The sequence below is a fragment of the Eleutherodactylus coqui genome, chromosome 13, assembly GCF_035609145.1.
Source record: "Eleutherodactylus coqui strain aEleCoq1 chromosome 13, aEleCoq1.hap1, whole genome shotgun sequence".
In the NCBI taxonomy this organism is placed as follows: Eukaryota; Metazoa; Chordata; class Amphibia; order Anura; family Eleutherodactylidae; genus Eleutherodactylus; species Eleutherodactylus coqui.
In genome coordinates this window covers 99,013,042-99,034,248 of record NC_089849.1, presented here as the reverse complement: position 1 = coordinate 99,034,248, position 21,207 = coordinate 99,013,042, and the positions used below count along the sequence as shown (strand labels likewise).

At 44.9% G+C, this 21,207-nt stretch overlaps 1 protein-coding gene across 1 annotated transcript; it reads right to left on the bottom strand.

The window, feature by feature from the left end:
* Nucleotides 1-1,022: 1,022 nt before the first annotated feature.
* DHRS7C (dehydrogenase/reductase 7C) lies at nt 1,023-17,579 on the bottom strand. Its single transcript, XM_066587898.1, has 7 exons — nt 17,513-17,579; nt 10,188-10,351; nt 8,615-8,727; nt 8,323-8,533; nt 5,434-5,526; nt 5,110-5,265; nt 1,023-1,658 (listed from the first exon to the last, which is right to left on the bottom strand). The coding sequence occupies exons 2-7, from the start codon at nt 10,339-10,341 to the stop codon at nt 1,453-1,455; spliced, it is 933 nt and encodes a 310-aa protein (XP_066443995.1). The 5' UTR covers nt 10,342-10,351; nt 17,513-17,579; the 3' UTR covers nt 1,023-1,452.
* Between the last annotated feature and the right edge of the window lie 3,628 nt (nt 17,580-21,207).

The following is a 21,207-nucleotide window of genomic DNA, read 5'->3' as shown; positions in this document are numbered from 1 at the left end:
ACTAGGGGTAGCTTACTGCATACAGATTTCTTATTGAGTGCAATGTACTAACAGCAGCTGCAGGTAGTCAGACTTTTACTCCATGTCTATGCAGGTGATTTAGAGCTCTGTGCCAGAAAGCTGAGCTCTGACCCTTATCAGGCTCAGGTCATGTCAGGGCTACCTTTTCCATTCCGTCTTAAGAGCAGAAGAATTGAAAAAATAGCAGATGCAGTAAGATTCCTATTTGTGGGACTCAATTTGTTTCATTTTGCTTCATTCCTTCTGGTTTCCATGCAGGACTTTCTTCCATCCCAAAAAATGGAAACCAGACAGAATAGAGCTTCCTGGGGTTTTTCACATTCTCTGAAGTTGCAGAGTCAATTGGAAACTATTCAGTTTGGGCGTCCGTTTCAGACAACTTTCACACAAGACATAACAGGCCGCACAGCGCACTGCAGGCGGCAGTAAGATTTGCACCAAAATCTGCAGGCTAAGCGCGAATCTTGATGTGGAATAGAAAATGGCTTAAAATCCACCTGTAATTCTGCATCAACATCTGCAGTTAGACCTGCGGACTTTGGTGTGGCATTCCGCAGCTGCAGATTTGGCTGCGTCCTGAGGTGTAATTCCATCCCATGTGAAAGGGCCCTTCCAGATCAGTTAAAACCCACTTTTCGTGTAAAAGCAGAGCTAAAAAACAGATAGAAGAATGCAGATGTGAACAAGGCCTTAATCAGCTCAGACTCATGGACCTATTCAGGGTACAGTCACACGTAGCGGGAAGGGTGTGGATGTTTGGCTATTGAAAATTTGCACCAAAATCCATGTAATTTCATCTTAAAAAAACCTTGTCACAATCCACACTATTGGTGCAGATTTTGGCACAGTTTGGTGCGGATTCAGGTGAAATCAGCTACACATCCGCACCATAAAACCCTGGTTGTGGATTTTGACACGGTTTTTGACATAGAAATGATGCCCATTTCTACTACTACAGGAAAATAAATTGTGGTCGAGGGAAGACGAGACGCGCTCCAAGGCAGATTGCCACAAAGGTTTATAGGTTTGAATCATCAGATTTGGCCACCACTAGTGAAGATGAGAATTGAGGAGCAGTTCCCCATTATAAGGGTATGATGACACGGTGGAATTCTCCGCAGTGCATTTAGCTTCTAATCCGCGTTTTTTGCACGATCTGCACACAGATTCTGTCCTGCCAATGGAGTAATTCGCATGCGGATTCCCACGTTAAGAAGGGATCTGTCACTTTTTGAAATGGAAATTCACAGAACGTATTTCGGAATTCCACACGTGGATTTTGCCGATTGCCAGGGCTAAATCTGTGCACGGATTCGCACCAAAAAGCGCGGCAGAAAGATGCGGAACTTGAAGTGTTTTTTTAAGGCAGAATTCACTCGGGAAAATGTAGCTGCGATTCAGTGGTGTAAACATAACCTCGGGAGACATTTATTATTCCTCTTCCACAAAATGTTTTTCCTTCACTCCTGTGGCCACGACAGCGAAGAATAGTTCAGGGAGGAAGGCTCTGACGTAAAGTGCAGCTTTGGGGACCGGGTTCGCCATGAAAACTTCCTGTTTCCTCCTGCTGACTGTGCGCAGAACCTCTTCAGCCACCTCCACCGGGTGAACGCCGTACGCTAGTTTCCTGAAAAAGACTATAAAATAACATCATTAATAATATCCTAATTCATCCGACTCAGTCTGTCATTGGGGACCACCCGACTCTATTTTAAAGGGGTTGTACAAGTTACATTTTCTTTCGTAATCTGTAAGCAATATTGAAAAGTAATAAAAGATCCCATAGTTACTGGCATCAGCGGGTACAAAGGCGGCAACTAAAGTGATAAACGGAATGGGCGGACTACAATACCCAGAGAGGCTATCAAAGTTGGGGTTATTTAGTTAAAAAAAAAGCCGGCTGAGGGGCGATCTAATAACGATGTATAAATATATCAGGGATCAACAGAGATCTCTCCCATCATCTATTTATACCCAGGACTGTGACAAGGGGGCGCTCTAATAACTATGTATAAATATATCAGGGGACAATACAGAGATCTTTCCCATCATCTATTTATACCCAGGACTGTAACAAGGGGGCGCTCTAATAACTATGTATACATATATCAAGGGTCAGTACAGAGATCTCTCCCATCATCTATTTATACCCAGGACTGTAACAAGGGGGTGCTCTAATAACTATGTATAAATATATCAGTGGTCAGTACAGATATCTCCCACCATCTATTTATACCCAGGACTGTAACAAGGGGGTGCTCTAATAACTATGTATAAATATATCAGGGATCAACAGAGATCTCTCCCATCATCTATTTATACCCAGGACTGTAACAAGGGGGAGCTCTAATAACTATGTATACATATATCAGGGGTCAGTACAGAGATCTCTCCCATCATCTATTTATACCCAGGACTGTAACAAGGGGGTGCTCTAATAACTATGTAGAAATATATCAGTGGTCAGTACAGATATCTCCCACCATCTATTTATACCCAGGACTGTAACAAGGGGGCGCTCTAATAACTATGTATAAATATATCAGGGGTCAGTACAGAGATCTCTCCGATCATCTATTTATACCCAGGACTGTAACAAGGGAGCGCTCTAATAACTATGTATACATATATCAGGGGTCAGTACAGAGATCTCTCCCATCATCTATTTATACCCAGGACTGTAACAAGGGGGCGCTCTAATAACCATGTATACATATATCAGGGGTCAGTACAGAGATCTCTCCCATCATCTATTTATACCCAGGACTGTAACAAGGGGGCACTCTAATAACTATGTATACATATATCAGGGGTCAGTACAGAGATCTCTCCCATCATCTATTTATACCCAGGACTGTAACAAGGTAGCACTCTAATAACTATGTATACATATATCAGGGGTCAGTACAGAGATCTCTCCCATCATCTATTTATACCCAGGACTGTAACAAGGGGGCGCTCTAATAACTATGTATAAATATATCAGGGGTCAGTACAGAGATCTCTCCCATCATCTATTTATACCCAGGACTGTGACTGTAACAAGGGGCTGCTCTCTACGTCTAGAGGAAAGAAGGTTTCATTACCAACATAGAACGAGGGTCTTTACTGTAAGAGCAGTGGGACTTTGGAACTCTGCCTGAGGACATGGTGATGGAGAACTCAATAAAAAGTACAAAAAGGTCCTGGGTGCCTTTCTTGAGTGATACAATATAACATGTTATATCACTGATTACTCGGAAGGGTCTATGATCCGGGGATCTTTCTGATTGCCTAATTGCAGTTGGAAAATAATTTTTTACCCTAAAATGAGGAAAATTGGCTTCTACCTCATTGGAGGGTTTTTTTTGTCTTCCTCTGGATCAAAACTAGGGGGTAATAGGCTGAACTGGATGGACATGTTTGTTTTTTTCAGTTTTACCTACTATGTTACTACGTTATACTAAGATATCACTGTCCCATGAGTTCTTATCCCCCACCCTGGCCAGGACTTTTACAGTACTCAGTCCCAGGGAACATAGTACACTCATGCTTTTTCGGAACATTGCCTGCTGCTCACTTTTGCTTCTCTTTGTTTACATTAATTTTGCAGACCTCTTGCAGCACCCAACATATTTCTGTGGCACCGCCGTCGCAGTGTCTGGTGCTATGGGGGGGAGTGCATCACCCCAGGAATGCAGCTAGTCCTCCATCTTAGGTCACCCGGGTTGTCAGGGCACTTGGTGGTCACTGTCTCTTACTCTATCCTCCTGGGCAGCTCCCCGGTAAGGGGAAACGACCCACAGCATAGGCCTTTTGCAATAGCCGGTGTCACATACACTGCACTGCTGCCTCTGTGTCTTTGCTCTCACAGACTTTCTTTCACTGCAATAGGAGTTGTGTCTGAAGCTGTGGCGCAGCTCCTTATCCCCATATAGTAGGCGCCTCTGGCACCAAAGATTTCTCTGGGCTCTGGGAGGGGATCAGGCCATGCCATGTTCATTTCCCAATCATGGAGCTGAACTTCACAGCACTGAGGCGCTAACCGTGTCAGAGCCTCCCCCTATAACAACTTTGTGCCTTCTGTGCCTCTACCTTTCCCCACTCCCTGACGCTGATCTGGTAGGGGAGTGGGAATTGAACTGGCATCTCTGTGCACCTCCTGCATTACTCTTCTTCTCCCTGGCCGTAGCGCTGGGCCGGCGGAGGGGTAGACCAGTGCTGACAAGCGGTGGACTCTTCTCCCCAGCAGGACTCCTAGGAAGCAACAGAGCAAATAGCGAGAGGGCTAGGGACTGGGGGGCATGAGGGGCAAGAAAGGGTTAATAGAAGAAGCGACCAGGGAGGAGGGACTTGCAGTGGAGGAAGAGGAGAGAGGAAGAGGAGGAGTCGGCAGTCCACGTGGAGAAGAAGAAGGGAGAAGACGCCCACCCGCCCTCTGAGCTGAGGGGGGAGGGGGGTTGCAGTTAAAAGCTGAGTGGCATGTCACCATGGTTATTCAAGTCGTCACAGCTGTTGGCGGTAAAAATTGGACTTTCCATGCCAGCTGGGGAAGGAAGGCGTTTACAGGCCATTATGGGCTTTCTCACACTTGTTTACAGTTATTGGACTATCAGCAAGTTTAACAAGACATTTTGTAGGCATGGGAAGAAATAGTAGTTAAGGAAAGTTAAATGTTCGGTTAAAAATTTTAAATAAAGCTGTGGCTTTCCCACAAAATTTATGCCAGCAATACTCATGGTCTTTGTCATTATTATGAGGAGAGCAAGTTAAAAGGGATTGGGAAGTCCCCCCAGTCTTGCATTGGGGCAGAGGTTTACTCAGCAGATGTCATAACCGCTGGTCTAAGTGGCTGAGAGTTGCTCCTGTGTAAGGAGGAGCACTGCACGGCGCTACCCCCTTACACAACTGCAGGGTGTAAGCAGAGCTGGCTGGGAGAATAGGAGGTGCAGTGGGATCTGGAGCTGGTGACTATAGGCTCTTGTATAATTTTTGAGCATTGCTTGCACATTAGGGAAACAAAATATACTTGGAAAACACATTTAATAAAAAAAAAAATACTAGGCTCTTGCAGCCTCACCCCTGGTAATATCACCACTGATGCCTTACATTTCCAGATGGAGGCTTCCCAGTTCCCAGGCTCAGGCTGAACATGGTATGACCGGATGAACGTAGGACTGACGGTGCTGACAAAGACATCAAACTCCTCTACTTCGGCCCTCAGGCAGTCGAAGAAACCCTGTATGGCGTGTTTCGTTGCTCCGTCTGGACAGAGATTGCGACATATAAACACCCTTCCAGCTAAATGTTTTAATTCCAAAATATTATATTGTTTTTCTAAAAAATATTACTGTCAGTTTCAGCAGTTTCTACTCTGTCTTACTGACCCGCCATAATTACTAGACCCCACCAATGGCTGATGTGAATACTCACAGGCTGCGCGAAAGGGAACTCCCAGTTTTCCTTGTATATTGTTCACTAGAACAAGCTGTCCGGTCCTCCGAGAAATCATATGAGGAAGGATAGCTGCAGGAGGAAGAGACGGATATATTACTTAGACGGATCACAGAAGTCAACTGCCCTTATCACCAAGTCCAGATAACAATCCATGCGTCAGCTCGGCCCCATACCACAATCTGGTTTATAAAGTGATAATGTTACGTTTGAGTCAAAGGTTTGTCAATCTAAAATGTTGCTTGTGTCTTCTGGCTAGACGGCCCGGCGGAAGTTTGGTGTCGTCTGCGTCCAATCAGAGGCCGCAGTATCACCATACATGTGTAGCAGGAGCACGTACGGTGACGTATGTACAGTTACGCTGCAGCCCCTGATTAGTAGCAGACGACCCCCGACTCCCGCCAGGCCGTCCACCCGGAAGTCGCCGCCGATACTTTAGGCCGGGCCGAGCAGGTGGACGGGTTTTGTTGTAATGACCCCTTTAAGCTTGCTTTCACTTAGCGCACTTAAGTGCTTCTCTTTTCTTGCAGCCCTTTTTACAGGGAACGATTCATTCAAAAAATTGTTCAAATGAGCAAAAATAATTGTTCAGTGTAAACGCAGCTAATGAATGATGAATGATAAATTGTTCGCTTTTTGCTCAATAAGATTTTATACAGGCATAAAAATCAGCGTCTGCTCGTTCGTTAATCATTCGGGCTAAATAGCGATTATTCAGTCATTCTCAGTTACCTATACAGCGAATGTGAATGACTGAATGATTTCTCGTTTGAACGAGCCAAAAATGTATCTGCGCGTAGAAACAGGCAAACTCTTTGCTCATTCAAACTACAAATCGGCAGGTCTACACAGACCCTTACTCTGTTCTCATAGGAGCCTCAAGCAGAGATTCGGCACAAAGTCCCAGAGGGAATAGTGCAGCATATTGCACTATTTCACCTGGGAAAATTTCGGCCTGCATGCAAGAAACTGGACTGACTCCATTGGGGTCCACGGGGTCCATTTGGCGCCCCTCAGGTCCCGCATGTACGAGGTCCGATGGTTCCGGTATTTTCATTGTCCATCTCTAAGACCGGCAATTTTTCTCGCGCTACTTTCATGCAATTGTAATATGGACGGAGTTCACGAGAGACAATAACCCCTTATTCTCTATGCGTTTATCCACATTGGCGATTTTTCTCTTGGATTGAGAATGCGAGATAGAAAAGTCACAACATGTCCTATTCTTGTGTGATATTGCCCATTCATTCCTATGGCTGTGAGAAAAATGCGATTTGCATGTAAATGTAATGCTTTTTTTATTCATCTTGTTCAAACAACCTGCGATTTTGATGCACGTGAAAAATAGCGTGCAGCGATACAATGTAATTTTCTCTTACAATCTCATGTAAAATCGCATGTTTATGAGCGCGATATCGATCAGAGTTCCTCGGACCAATATTGACTTCACCCGTATCAATCCAAAGTTAGGAGGAAGTCAGACAATGGAGATGCTAGTGCAAGTCTGAAAGCGGACTAAAGACCCTTCTATATGATTATCGTACAAAAAAACTCTTCAACCAAAAGTGAACAGTAATCTTTTAATATAAACGCAGCCAACAATCGAACAACGAATGATAACTCATTTGCTGTACATTTTTTTGATACAGGCATAAAAATCGTTGACTCGTTCGCTAATTGTTCGGTTTAAATACCGATCCTCCAGTCGATCTCAGTCACTTAGGGCTTCTTCAGATAGGCGAGATTTAGTCCCGTTATACGGCCGTGAAAATCACAGCCGCATAACGGTACGAAACCAAACCATTGATTTCAATAATTTTGTTTTCACTATAAAGATTCTCGCGCATTAATACTACGTGCGAGAAAGACAGGGCAGGACCTAGCTTCCCGCTATTGTTTTCAAACTTGTGCGCTATAGTGCGCAGTTTGAATAGTCCCGGGAAAAAAGACCTAGTTTCAAATGCTAATACTCTCTGTAACTGCAAGCGTATTAGCGCATGCACCCATGTGTTTTCGTCCTTGTAATGACCCGGAGGGTCCTACAGGGTAGTCAATGGAGTTATCAAGTCCTGGGATTCTTGCTATGAGCCCTTAGGAGGACATAGGAGGCATTCTGCAGGAGAAAGATTTCCCAGTATTTCCCTGAATGGTACAGCCAACTCTACATTAGTCCCTCCAAACCACTACCAATAACCGGAGCCACCCCCCCTCCTCCCCCAGATAACTTCATCTTCCCTAACAGAGAGAGAGAAATCAAAGCCTGTTATGTATGTTACCAGCAAATCTATTGAAATTGTCGTTGTCTGTAACATCTGTAAAACGGGAACTGTTTCACGATCGTCCCAAGTACTGAGTAAACTGTGTACCTTTGGTTTACCCTAAACTACGTGGATTAATCTCAATTATTTCATCATTGCAAACACGAGTTCACCCTCAAAGGTACTGGCGTCACGATCTGACAATTACAGGAACTGTGTAGAAGTGCATTGCAATCCCCCTACTGCATGAGTAGCCATTATGGCTGGAGTAGCCATCACCATGAACACGCTACCGTTAACACATCCACACAGGATACCTCTGCCTTTCTGCTTGTTGCACCCTTATACAGTGAATGTGATCACCAACGATGTATCTGCCTGTATAAACAGGCTACCCAAGCACACTCTTACATCGTTCACCCGTTCAAACAAGATATTGGCTCATCTAAACGGACCCTAATTCTACTTTCACACATAAAAAAAGTCCAACTAATAAATGAAAAGTTATATAGTTGTTTGCTAAACTGTTGAATCTTGTGATAGATACTGGGAAGATATATTATATTCCTGTCCTGTAACATATTACTGAGACATGTTAGGGGTCACTTACTTTTGATTAAGGTAATAGGGCCAAAATAATTAGCATCCATGATCTTCTTGTCCATTTCTAAGGTGACACTGTGAGCCGGCCCCTTTATCTTCATACTGGCATTGTTAATTAACACATCGACACAGCCATAGCAATCCTGGATCTCTTTGCCAATAGCTTCAATGTTGTTGATGTCACTAATATCCAGAAGAACCAGCTTTGGTGTAAAAGTCTAAGGGTGGGGGGGCAAACACGATCAAAGTCTATGCGGTCATACATTTATCATATTATTGAGTAGTAAATAACTACGTACCACACTAGGGTCAGCAACACTTATCAGGGCATCATGTAAAGCTTCCAGTTTCTCCCAGGTTTTTCCACAGAGAACCAGACGTGCTCCTGCGGAGTGGAAGACTCTGGAACATTCTAGAAAACGTAAAAATATTAAAATTTAAATTGACTTGCACCCCTCTCCTCCTCTATCCCCAATGGCAAAGTCATGCATGTGGCCGTAGAGCCTATGAGTCAATTTTATAGACCCACATTGTACTTTGTGTGCCATATGGTGCCTTCATGAGGTGAAGTATTATCCTCTAGAAGCTTTGGCTTTAAGGCAACAGAATACTTCTAGATACAACATGAGATGGAACAAGCCACAACTTTTTTTTCCTGGCAGACTATATAGTTTTGGACTTCATATTTCCTGTCCGTATAACTCAATAAAATATAAGCAATTTTCCCTTATTATAAGGCCTGGTTGATCCGCAAATGATGATATAGCTCAGTGGTGGCGAACCTATGCCTCTTGATTTAGGGGGGACAGTTCTGCTTTGAGACCCAGTGGCTCGCTATCCCTAGGGTCCCTAAGTGGGATAGCCTTTTGTCCCACTCTCGGGACATCGGGTCACTATGAAAGGGACTACCAGCCATGTTGCTGTGGCTTCGCAGCTAGTAATCACTCAGTGGCGCTGCTGCAGGATGCACACACTGATGGCAGTGTGTGCACCCGAGATCCTCCTCCCCTGACCTCTGCTCCTTGGTTCCACGGGAGAAGAGGAGAAGGGAGGAGGAATACAGGAGCACACACTTCCACCAGCAGCAGCAACACCGAGTAAAGGAGCAGCAGCGCTTTGAACAGACGAAGAAGGCAAAAATATCAGTCTCAGTCTATTACTACTAGAGCTGATATAGGGGACACTGTTATTACTGAGGCTATTGTGGGGGTCACTATTACTACTGAGGCTAATATAGGAGACACTGCGTATTACTACTGAGGCCACTCCGCATGGGGCAGCATACCCCAAACTGACTTAGGCTGCTTTCAGACGGCTGTAAAAATCGCAGAGATTTATGCATTGCTAGGCGCAAAGATCTCGCATGAATATGAACCCCATTCTTTTGAACATAAGCAGTGCAGGAAAAAAATAATGGCAAGTCCTATCTTTGGGCTTTCCCTCGGAATGCATCGTGCATGGTTTTCAATCGGACAGGAAAAAACATCGTAAGGCATGCTATGTGCACACAAGTGCAATACGAGGTTTCCCATTGAAAACAATAGGAGACACTTGCTGATCCTGCAGCGCATCGAAGTGATCGGAGGCGGGTTTTTTTTGTTTTTTTTTTTACAGAAAAACACCTTTTATCCATCCGTACATCACTTGTGCATGAGCGCGATATTGGGCCGAGTTTCACGGCCTGATATAGCGCTCGGGTTCAGTATTCAGGTTCAAAAGCCATGTTGTCATTTTGCGATAAATAAGTGGGTTTTGGGTTGCAGTTTGGGCATTCAGTTTCTAAAAGGTTCGCCATCACTGATATAGCTTATGGAAATATGTGTAAAAAATGCATGTAACATCCCAAACACAACATGGAATACAAGACCTCACCTTTACCAAGACCAGAAACAGCATCAGTAATCACTACGACTTTATTTTTCACTGCTGATCTGGACATCAATCGTACAACTTCCCGATAGATGTAAATGATGCCGCTTATCCCCAGTATAAGCAATGGTAAAATAAGAAAAGTAAGAAATCCCATTTTTTAAAATCTAAAATAGAAAGTAATAAAAATAGAAATTCATTATTCAAAAATTTCCAAAATGTCACCCCTCAAAAAAACGCAAAGGCTAATATTTTTTTTTTTACGGATTAGTAATTAGCCACCATATTGTGTAACAGGATTACAGACACCAATTTTGCATGAATAACTGTCATAAACTACAAGCAGCACTTCAAAATCATATTTGTTATTTGCAGCCTAGTCACTGTGCGTTTGTTTTCCAATATGTGATTGTTCTCAGTAATAGAAACCACGTAATCTTGTAGATGTGATACCTTTTAATGGCTAACAAAAATACATGATGTTACATCAAGCTTTCAGGGATATCTCGCCCCCTTCGTCAGGCTATTGAATGAAACTAGTTTGGATGGCACATAAAACTGTCCTGTGCTCAGTGGACTGATTTATGATTTATGTCTCCGCTCAGTGTGTCTGTTGTTTTAAGTTTTAAGTGCAAAACAGTCTAAAATTTCTGTGTGTGAACATTTATTTAGATTAAGAGGAATGTGTTCTCCTCCCCTCTTCATCTGTATGTTATAATTATGTGCCATCCAAACTAATTTCATTCATTAGCCTGACGAAGGGGGCGAGATATCCTCGAAAGCTCCCTGTAACATCATGCATTTTTGTTAGCTAATAAAAGGTATCATATCTACAAGATGACTTGGTTTCTCTTATGGAGAACAATCACACATTGCTCTACTGGCTAACACCAGACCAAACCTTTTTTTTGTTTTCCAATAGTCACAAAGAAGACCCTGTTTGTCATTTCATATACTTTAGACCAAGGGTGTCAAACTTATTTTCACTGAGGTCCATATCAGCATTGTTGTTGCCTTCAAAGGGTCGATTATAAGGGCTCATTTACACGGGTGTACTTGCGCTCCATATTCTATATGTATTTTCTACACGTGTGATTATTCTCAGTAAGAGAAACCAAGTAATCTTGTAGATATGAGACCTTTTAATGGCTAACAAAAATACATGATGTTATAGTGAGCTCTCAAACCTACTCAGGGTTCTTCCTCAGGCTTAATGGAACAAATCTAAAGACATATTTATATAAAAACATATACGCATGATCACATGGGGGGGCACAAACATGGCAAACTTAATTTGCACTTAGATAAATACCAGAGACAGGATAAGAGAGCACAGACATGATGTGATTAATAGCACTTAGATAAATACCATGGAGAGATGAGTATAACAGTAAATAATTAGTCCAGTGACAAGGAATGTAAAAGTTTATAGTCTCTAAATTAATGTTAGGGGGTCAACAGGACAGCGTGTTACCTCTGCTATGGGGTTCTCATACCTCATAATCACCACTGATGTAAACCCTCCCCTCCAAGATTCATACTGTTTCTGATAGTACCAAAGGAATATAAGTTTATAAACACCTTTGGTATTATCAGAAACAGTGTGAATCTCAGAGGGGTGTTTTTACATCAGTGGAGATTATGAAATATGAGAAACCCAGAGCAGAGGTAACACGCTGGCCTGTTGACCCCCTAACATCGATTTAGAGACTATAAACTTTCACATTTCTTGTCAATGGACTAATTATTTACTGTTATGCTTATCCCTCCCTGGTAATTATCTAAATGCTATTAATTACAACATGTCTGTGCCCTCTTATCCATTGGTTCAGGCTGCAGAGGAGGCAGGTGATGGGGTGTGTCTCAGACGACTAAAGATCAGGCACTGTAGCTAAAATATAGTTTCGGATCACAGCTCTGACCTACTAGAGATTAGATAAAAAGCAGCCAAGGAGCAAGATCTGACTTTAAGATTCATATTTGATTTTTTTGCAAGTTAAAAAAAAATCTTTCTAGATTTTTGACCAAAAAGAAATCTAGCATTTTATAGTATGCAGATAATCAGCAATTACAAAGATGTATTTTCTTCACAAGACAATGGTTCTATTACGCCCGTTACATTCTCCTCTCATCCAGCAAACGTTCAATTCTTCATTTTTCATATTTTGAAAGCATATTGGGTACAGTTCAGTGCGGCTCCCCTATGCACACTACAACACTGGATCCACACTTACTGTACATAATGTTATTGCCTGCACAAAAACATCACACTCAAAAATACAAAAATATCACAAATAAATCCCCATATAACTGTAGATGTACTGCTGATGACATCGTACATGCTATACAAATAAATGATGGACTTCTATATAGAGATGGCTCCACCCAAACTAATCACATCATTGTGTCCCTAGGGCTTTATGAGCGTGTCCGCGTTGCCTCCGTACATCAGAAAAACGAACAGTATATGGACAATGTAATCCAATTTTATGGATCTGTTGACTTTGAATGGGTACTCTCCTCCGTAAATCAGACCAGGATGGCACAAGATGAATTTTTTTCACATACGTGGTGCAGTGAAAAACAAACTTCTTTATTCCTCCAAACAGTAAAACATACGCCGTTTCGACTCTCCTGAGTCTTTATCAAGTATGGCGTTAAAAGCAATACATGCACTTATACAGAACAAACAATTACAAACAGATGAATGAATCACAGTGTGTCATACAATTGGGCAGTTACCACCCTCTACAATCAGACCCACCTGAGATGTGTGCCATCATGGCAAGGATTGTGCTGTTGGCATCTTTTGTCTATTTACTGGTGTGAATCCCTCTGTTGACTATTATGGGTTTGTGGGCTGTCCGTGTGAACAAGCCCTTACTATGAGGTAACTTACCCCTGCACTCACCTCTATGATCACTTTGTACTTTGCTGTGGTGAGATGGAAAAGGATTTTTTGTATTTCTATCAACATAGGTAGGGGCAGATTGTTGTATAGGCAATCAGCCTGGCGCCGCCTCAGATTACGTCCCTTCGTCCTTCATCAATACTTAATCTCCACACACAAAGTTGTGTCATAACATTTGTTGTGTTACTTTTTTAAAACTATCCAGCAGTGGCATTTGAGCAGCATCATGTGTTTACTGTATGGTAGTTTTATATGGGTACTACTTGAGCCTCTCGGGCACAACCTGAATGCATGGGTAGTGTGCGCTCAGCCTAAGAGAAACAACAATATCGTATCTATAAGATTATTTTTTTTCTCTTACTGAGCATTTATAATTCTAATTCTATCTGTTCAGTCATGTCCGACTCTTGGATACCCTTTGTAGGCCAGTCTTCTCCATGCTTCTCTATTCTGTACGCCTGCTTTCCATTGCCTGTCTATTCCCATGTCCTTCTTGATGGTGTCCAGCCAATGTGTGTTTTGTCTTTCTTGTTTCCTTTTACCACTGACCATTCCAAGTAGCATTTCTTTTTCCAGCGAATTAACCCTCATCACATGTCCAAAGTAAGTCAGTCTCTGTCTTGTGATCTTGCCTTCCAGGAACAACTCTGGGTTGATGCGGTCCAGAACAGCTTTGTTGGTGACCCTAGCTGTCCCGGGGAGTTGTAGAAGTTTTCTCCAACACCACAGCTGGAAAGCATTAATTCTTTATCCATATGCTATTCTCAATGTTCACGTCTCACAGTGATATGTTGTAATTCGGAAGACGATGGCTGTGATTAAAGGGGTGGTCTCGCGAAACCAAGTGGGGTTATACACTTCCGTATGGCCATATTAATGCACTTTGTAATATACATCGTGCATTAAATATGAGCCATACAGAAGTTATTCCACTTACCTGCTCCGTTGCTAGCGTCCTCGTCTCCATGGTTCCGTCTAAATTCGCTGGCAGCTTGCTTTTTTAGACGCGCTTGCGCAGTCCGGTCTTCTCCTTTCAGCACGAGCCGCTTCAGTGTGCTCCCCGCTACAGCTCTTCTGCGCATGCGCAGACGAGCTGTCACTGCTCGGGAGCGCGCTGGAGCGGCCATTCTGTACCTTCCTCTGTTAGAGGAAGGTGCAGAGCTGCCGAGCTGTCCGGAGAAGCCGCCCAGCTGTCCCGCCGTCCAGCTGTCCTGGTAAGTGATGGGCCGGGGGGGCTGCCGCTGCGCCGGGCTGCGCCGGGGGGGGGGGCTGCCGCTGCGATGGGGGGGCTGTCGCTGCGATGGGGGGGGCTGTCGCTAGGCCGGGGGAACTAGCGCTGGGCCGGGGGGGGGGCTGTCGCTGCGCCGGGGGAACTAGCGCTGGGCCGGGGGCGGCTGTCGCTGCGCCGGGGGAACTAGCGCTGGGCCGGGGGAACTAGCGCTGGGCCGGGAGGGGGGCTGTCGCTGCACCGGGGGAACTAGCGCTGGGCCGGGGGAACTAGCGCTGGGCCGGGGGGGGCTGTCGCTGGGCCGTGGGGGCTGCCGCTGTGATGGGGGGGGGGGCTGCGCCGGTTACCTTCTGCCTGGCGGTGGGTGACTGGTCGGCCATGTTCACTCCAGGGGTCCGGTCGGCGGCTGCGGGGCGTCTGGTTGCCATGGAGACACAGCTGGTAGCGTCTCGGGAGCGCGCACGTCGGGCTACAGCAAGCGATGCGAAAAGAGCTGGCGGCCATCTTGGGAAAAAGTTTTATAAGTTGCTGAAACGCTGGAACGGTAAGTAGAAACCAGCTAGGAAAGTCATTTACAGGGGTAATTAGTAATGTATGTTTAATTAGGGGGACTGGGCAAAAAAAAAAATTCACTGCTTCCTTGAGACATCTCCTTTAGCCTTCATTTGATGGTGACTAAGACATCATTGTACTCCATATTGGGTCCATGCTCACTATGGCCGTACACTCCAGTGCTAATAGTGGCAGCTTGACAGGTGAGAGAAGCATCTATGATCAATGAGAGACCCAAGGAATACCAAACTATTAACCACTATGATTTCCTTGTGGTTGACCTCCTTGTTGGCAGTGGTCATGATCTTTGTCTTCTTGGTGTTCAGATGAAGTCCCATCTTCTCATTTTCTTCCTTTAGCTTCAGGATCAACGTCTTTGGATGCTTTGCTGTCTCTACTACCAGGGTCATATCATCTGCGTATCTTAGACTAGTGATGGTTCTTCCACCTATTTTTAACCCAATACCCTGGTCATTTAAGTCCTTCCTCCTCATGATGACTTCCTCATAGAGCTTGGAAAGAAGAGAAGAAAGCATGCATCTTTGTCTTGTGCCCTTTTTGACCTTGAACCTCATACCTGGTTCTCACTGTGGCCTCTTGGTTGCTGTAGAGGGACCTGATCAGGTACGCTGGTACTCCTCCCTCCCTCAGTGCTTCCCAAAGCTTATCATGCTCAATCCAGTTGAAAGCCTTTGAAAGCCACAAGTAGAGCTTCTTCTCAAGACACTTTTGTAGGCACCGCACAGAACTATTATTTGGTTCTGTTTGGCAATATTATTTTGCCATTATAGAAAATATATCTTTGCTTACAACTCTCAAAAAGTGAAGGGGTCGCCATAGCCTTCACAACCACACCATGTAAATGAATGGGCTAGCAGGCATCCCATTATTTTACCTGTACCTCCTGTAGCCCGTTATTATATGTGCTGAGTTTGATGGCAATGTGTGGATCATGTAGTGTGACTGGGAAATGAAATAATCAATTCCTTGACACACAGCATGCTGAACCAGCTGTGTATCCAAATGTGGAAGCTCTGCTTCCGCATTCAGGTGGCTGCTAGGGACTCCTGTAATGTCAGTAATGACGTCACAGGGATTGCATCTTCATAAGGGGGGTTGCAGCGGTGTAGAAAGGTGTGCAACCTCTCTGCATGCCTGTGAATACAGATCACCCCTAACAGTGATCTAATGGGCTGCTATAAATCTTAAAAAAAATAAAACAGTAAAAAAAATAAAAATCATCCTCTTCCAAAAAGTGCTTACCTCTCTGAACCCACATGCTCTAATTTTAGGCATCCTGCATGACACAGACGTGTTTTGCATGAGCATCAGGTACGCATGTATTAAGGCCTCTTTCACAGGGGCTACAACATCGTGTAATTTTCTCACGTTGCAACAATGCAATAAATCGCATGTATGTGAAGCCCATGCTTTCCTGTGGGTTCCTTCATATTTGCAATGTTTTGTAGCATTCGACATGGCGAGACAAAAACCTTGCGATATGCACGCGACTTGCGATGTTTTGTGGCCCATGTTTCCCTATGGAGCCTTCCTCTCTGTTGCATCATATTGCACGAAAATGCGCTTTTTGTGTGGTGTGATGCAACTTTTACGGTAGGAAATGCTACTGTAAAAGCCCTAAAATAATCCCTAGCTGCATAAAAAAACCACATATATCACCTAAGAAGCACACTCCCCGGTCCCGGCACTTATCTTCAGCATCTCTTCTTGTCAGGAATTTGAAAATCGCCGACTCCAGGGAGCGCTGCCTCTGACTGGCTAAGCAGCCGGGGGCTCAGCCAACCAGAGCCAACATTCAATGAATGGCTGTGATTGGTTCATCGAGCACTGCTTCTTAGGTGAGGTTTTGTATTCTGCAGCTAGGGCTTATTTTTGGGGTGGGGCTTATATTTCAAGCCGTCTCCCCTCCAAATCCTTGCTTGGTGCTGCAAAATTGCACAACTTTGTAGCACCACTTACGGCTTTGTAGCATCACAAAATCATGGTATTGCCACGATAAAACGCAGCGTTTTCCAGATCAGACACAGTGATTTCACTGTTTGGCTCCTAGGATGGAGATAAGCAACAGAAAAAGACAGCGTGGTTCTGGGCAAGTGTGAACGAACCCTACAGCTAAGGGCTCATGTCCATGACCGTGTGTCCATACATTGGTAGGGCTTTTGTTTTCACTGCTTTAGTGACATCATACATTAGACAATGTACACCTATGTCATACCATTGGACACGGGGGGTTAGAGGATTCATTTTTGGTGTCAATATTATTAACCAAACAAACTACCTTCAACATAGCTTGGAAAAATGAGGAAAAGGTTTTTGTTTTTTTTCTATTTCTGAATGTATTTTCCTGAAAAAAAAAACTACAAAATTAGTTAATATTAACTGCAGTACAAAATAGTAAGAAAGCCACATGTGCCCCAAAAATATATTAGACTCGGTAACATTCTACAAGTTGAAATTTTACTCTGGGTATGTAGGCCTCCAAACACCCCATGTCATGAAAGGGTTAATCTAGTCCTAAATCTGCTCCTTGATCATTATATTCCAATGGCCACTGAGGCAGGGCAATGCAAAGCATAGATATAATGTATAGAATAAATAAACTTGGCTGTTACTTACAATAAATGCCCCCAGATAGGTGATTATTTTCTGCAGTGAAGCCTACACAGTCCGTAAGCGTCCGCGACTGTAACAGATATAAATAGGAGTCAGCTGTGAAAAAGTGGACAAGATAATTTAAGCCCCTTGGTATAATCCAGAGAGGGGGCTGGCACGGTGGCATCAAGTTTCCCATGACTTTCTGCGGGGTCTCAGTCTATGTGTACAGCATATTTATCCCTGCACTGCATTAGAGGATACATTGGCATGAACAAGCTATTATAGAGTACTGAGTATAAAGATAATAAATAATGATACATACAGATTAGAGATGAGCGAGCGTACTCGGAAAAGCACTACTCGCTCGAGTAATTTGCTTTATCCGAGTATCGCTGTGCTCGTCCCTGAAGTTTCGGGTGTCGGCACGGAGCGGGGAGCTGCAGGGGAGAGCGGGGAGGAACGGAGGGGAGATCTTTCTCTCTCTCCCGCACGCTCTCCCCTGCTCCCCGCTGCGACTCACCTGTCAGCCGCAGCGGCACCCGAATCTTCAGGGACGAGCACAGCGATACTCGGATAAAGCAAATTACTCGAGCGAGTAGTGCTTTTCCGAGTACGCTCGCTCATCTCTAATACAGATACATTTACTAATATACACAGATGGAGGGTACAAATATCTAGACATACAGTGTACTTGCAGCGGGTACCAAGATGCACAGATATAGGGCACTAATACATTTAGAGCGTATTCACGCCGGCCGATATACGGCATCCCTCTCTGCAGGGGGAGGAGGCTGGAAGAGCCGAGAGCAGTGCTCTGAGCTCCTGCCCCCTCTCTGCCTCCTCTCCACCCCCTCTCCGCCCCTCTGCACTATTTGCAATGAGGGGAGGTGGGACGGGAGCGGAGCTAATTCACAAAACTTAGCCCCACCCCATCCCGCCTCCTCTCATTGCAAATAGTGCAGAGGGGTGGAGAGGAGGCAGAGAGGGGGCAGGAGCTCAGAGCACTGCTCCCGACTCTTCCAGCCTCCTCCCCCTGCAGAGAGGAACGCCGTATATCGGCCGGTGAGACTGCCCGGCCGATATACGGTCGTCTGCATAAGCCCTTAGACTGAAAAATGTACGTTGTAAATATATAGGCATTAATAGATGCAGACACAATGTAACATGTACAGGTATAGAATACTAACATCTACAATAGATAGATATACGGTAGTACTGTGCAAACGTTTTCAGCAGGTTTGAAAAAATGCTGCAAAGAAAGAATGCTTTCAAAGATGGAAGGGATGGTGTTAGTTTATTTTTGCCAATTAACAAAATGCAAAGTAAATGAAAAAAAAGAGATGTAAAATCACATCAGTATTTGGTGTGACCACCCTTTACATTCTCAGCAGAATCAATTTTTCTAGGTGCACTTGCACAAAGTCAGAGATTTTGTAGGACTATAGTCAAGTGTATGATTAACCAATTATAACAAACAGGTGAAAATGATCAACATTTTTGTATGTAGGTTGAAACACAGTCATGAAATGAAACATAAACAGCTGTATAGGAGGCTTAAAAGTGGGCGAGGAACAGCCAAACTCTGCTACAAAGGCGAGGGTGAGGTCATGGAAGACAGTTTCATGTCACAGGTAATTACGTGAATAAGGATGGTCAATAGAGATGAGCGAGCACCAAAATGCTCGGGTGCTCGTTACTCGGGACGAAATTATCGCGATGCTCGAGGGTTCGTTTCGAGTAACGAACCCCATTGAAGTCAATGGGCGACTCGAGCATTTTTGTATATCGCCGATGCTCGCTAAGGTTTTCATGTGTGAAAATCTGGGCAATTCAAGAAAGTGATGGGAACGACACAGCAACGGATAGGGCAGGCGAGGGGCTACATGTTGGGCTGCATCTCAAGTTCCCAGGTCCCACTATTAAGCCACAATAGCGGCAAGAGTGCCCCCCCCCCAACAACTTTTACTTCTGAAAAGCCCTCATTAGCAATGCATACCTTAGCTAAGCACCACACTACCTCCAACAAAGCACAATCACTGCCTGCATAACACTCCGCTGCCACTTCTCCTGGGTTACATGCTGCCCAACCCCCCCCCCTCACCCCCCCGCACGACGTAGTGTCCACAGCGCACACCAAAGTGTCCCTGCGCAGTCTTCAGCTGCACTCATGCCACACCACCCTCATGTCTATTTATAAGTGCGTCTGCCATGAAGAGGAACCGCAGGCACACACTGCAGAGGGTTGGCACGGCTAGGCAGCGACCCTCTTTAAAAGGGGCGGGGCGATAGCCCACAATGCTGTACAGAAGCAATGAGAAATATAATCCTGTGCCACCGCCATCAGGAGCTGCACACGTGGGCATAGCAATGGGGAACCTATGTGCCACACACTATTCATTCTGTTAAGGTGTCTGCATGCCCCAGTCAGACTGCGTTTTTTTATAAATAGTCACAGGCAGGTACAACTCCGCAATGGGAATTTCGTGTGCACCCACAGCATGGGTGGCTCCCTGGAACCCACCGGCTGTACATTAATGTATCCCATTGCAGTGCCCATCACAGCTGAGGTAATGTCATGTTTAATGCAAGTGGGCTTTGGCCCACACTGCATGCCCCAGTCAGACTGGGGTTCTTTAGAAGTGGACACATGCAGTTAACACTCCGTGTGGACCCACGGCATGGGTGGCTCCCTGGAACCCACCGGTGGTACATAAATATATCCCATTGCAGTGCCCAACACAGCTGATGTAACGTCAGCTGTAATGCAGGTGGGCTAAAACTTAATTGGATTACACTGTAGGCGAGGGCCCCCAAAAATTGGTGTACCAACAGTACTAATGTACCTCAGAAAAATTGCCCATGCCCAACCAAGAGGGCAGGTGAAACCCATTAATCGCTTTGGTTAATGTGGCTTAATTGGTAACTAGGCCTGGAGGCAGCCCAGTTAAAATAAAAATTGGTTCAGGTGAAAGTTTCAACGCTTTAATGAGCATTGAAACGTATAAAAATTGTTTACAAAAATTATATGACTGAGCCTTGTGGGCCTAAGAAAAATTGTCCGTTCAGCGTGATTATGTGAGATTTCAGGAGGAGGAGCAGGAGGAGGAGGAGGAATATAATACACAGATTGATGAAGCAAAAATGTCCCCGTTTTTGATGGTGATACAGAACGATGCTTCCATCCACGGTGCAGCCTACGTATTGCTTAGGTATTGCTGCTGTCCGCTGGTGAAGAAGAGAAGTCTGGGGAAATCCAGGCTTTGTTCATCTTGATGAGTGTAAGCCTGTCGGCACTGTCGGTTGACAGGCGGGTACGCTTATCCGTGATGATTCCCCCAGCCGCACTAAACACCCTCTCTGACAAGACGCTAGCCGCAGGACAAGCAAGCACCTCCAGGGCATACAGCGCGAGTTCAGGCCACGTGTCCAGCTTCGACACCCAGTAGTTGTAGGGGGCAGAGGCGTCACCGAGGACGGTCGTGCGATCGGCTACGTACTCCCTCACCATCCTTTTACAGTGCTCCCGCCAACTCAGCCTTGACTGGGGAGCGGTGACACAGTCTTGCTGGGGAGCCAGAAAGCTGTCAAAGGCCTTAGAGGATGTTCCCCTGCCTGCGCTGTACATGCTGCCTGATCTCTGCGCCTCCCCTGCTACCTGGCCCTCGGAACTGCGCCTTCTGCCACTAGCGCTGTCGGATGGGAAGTTTACCATCAGT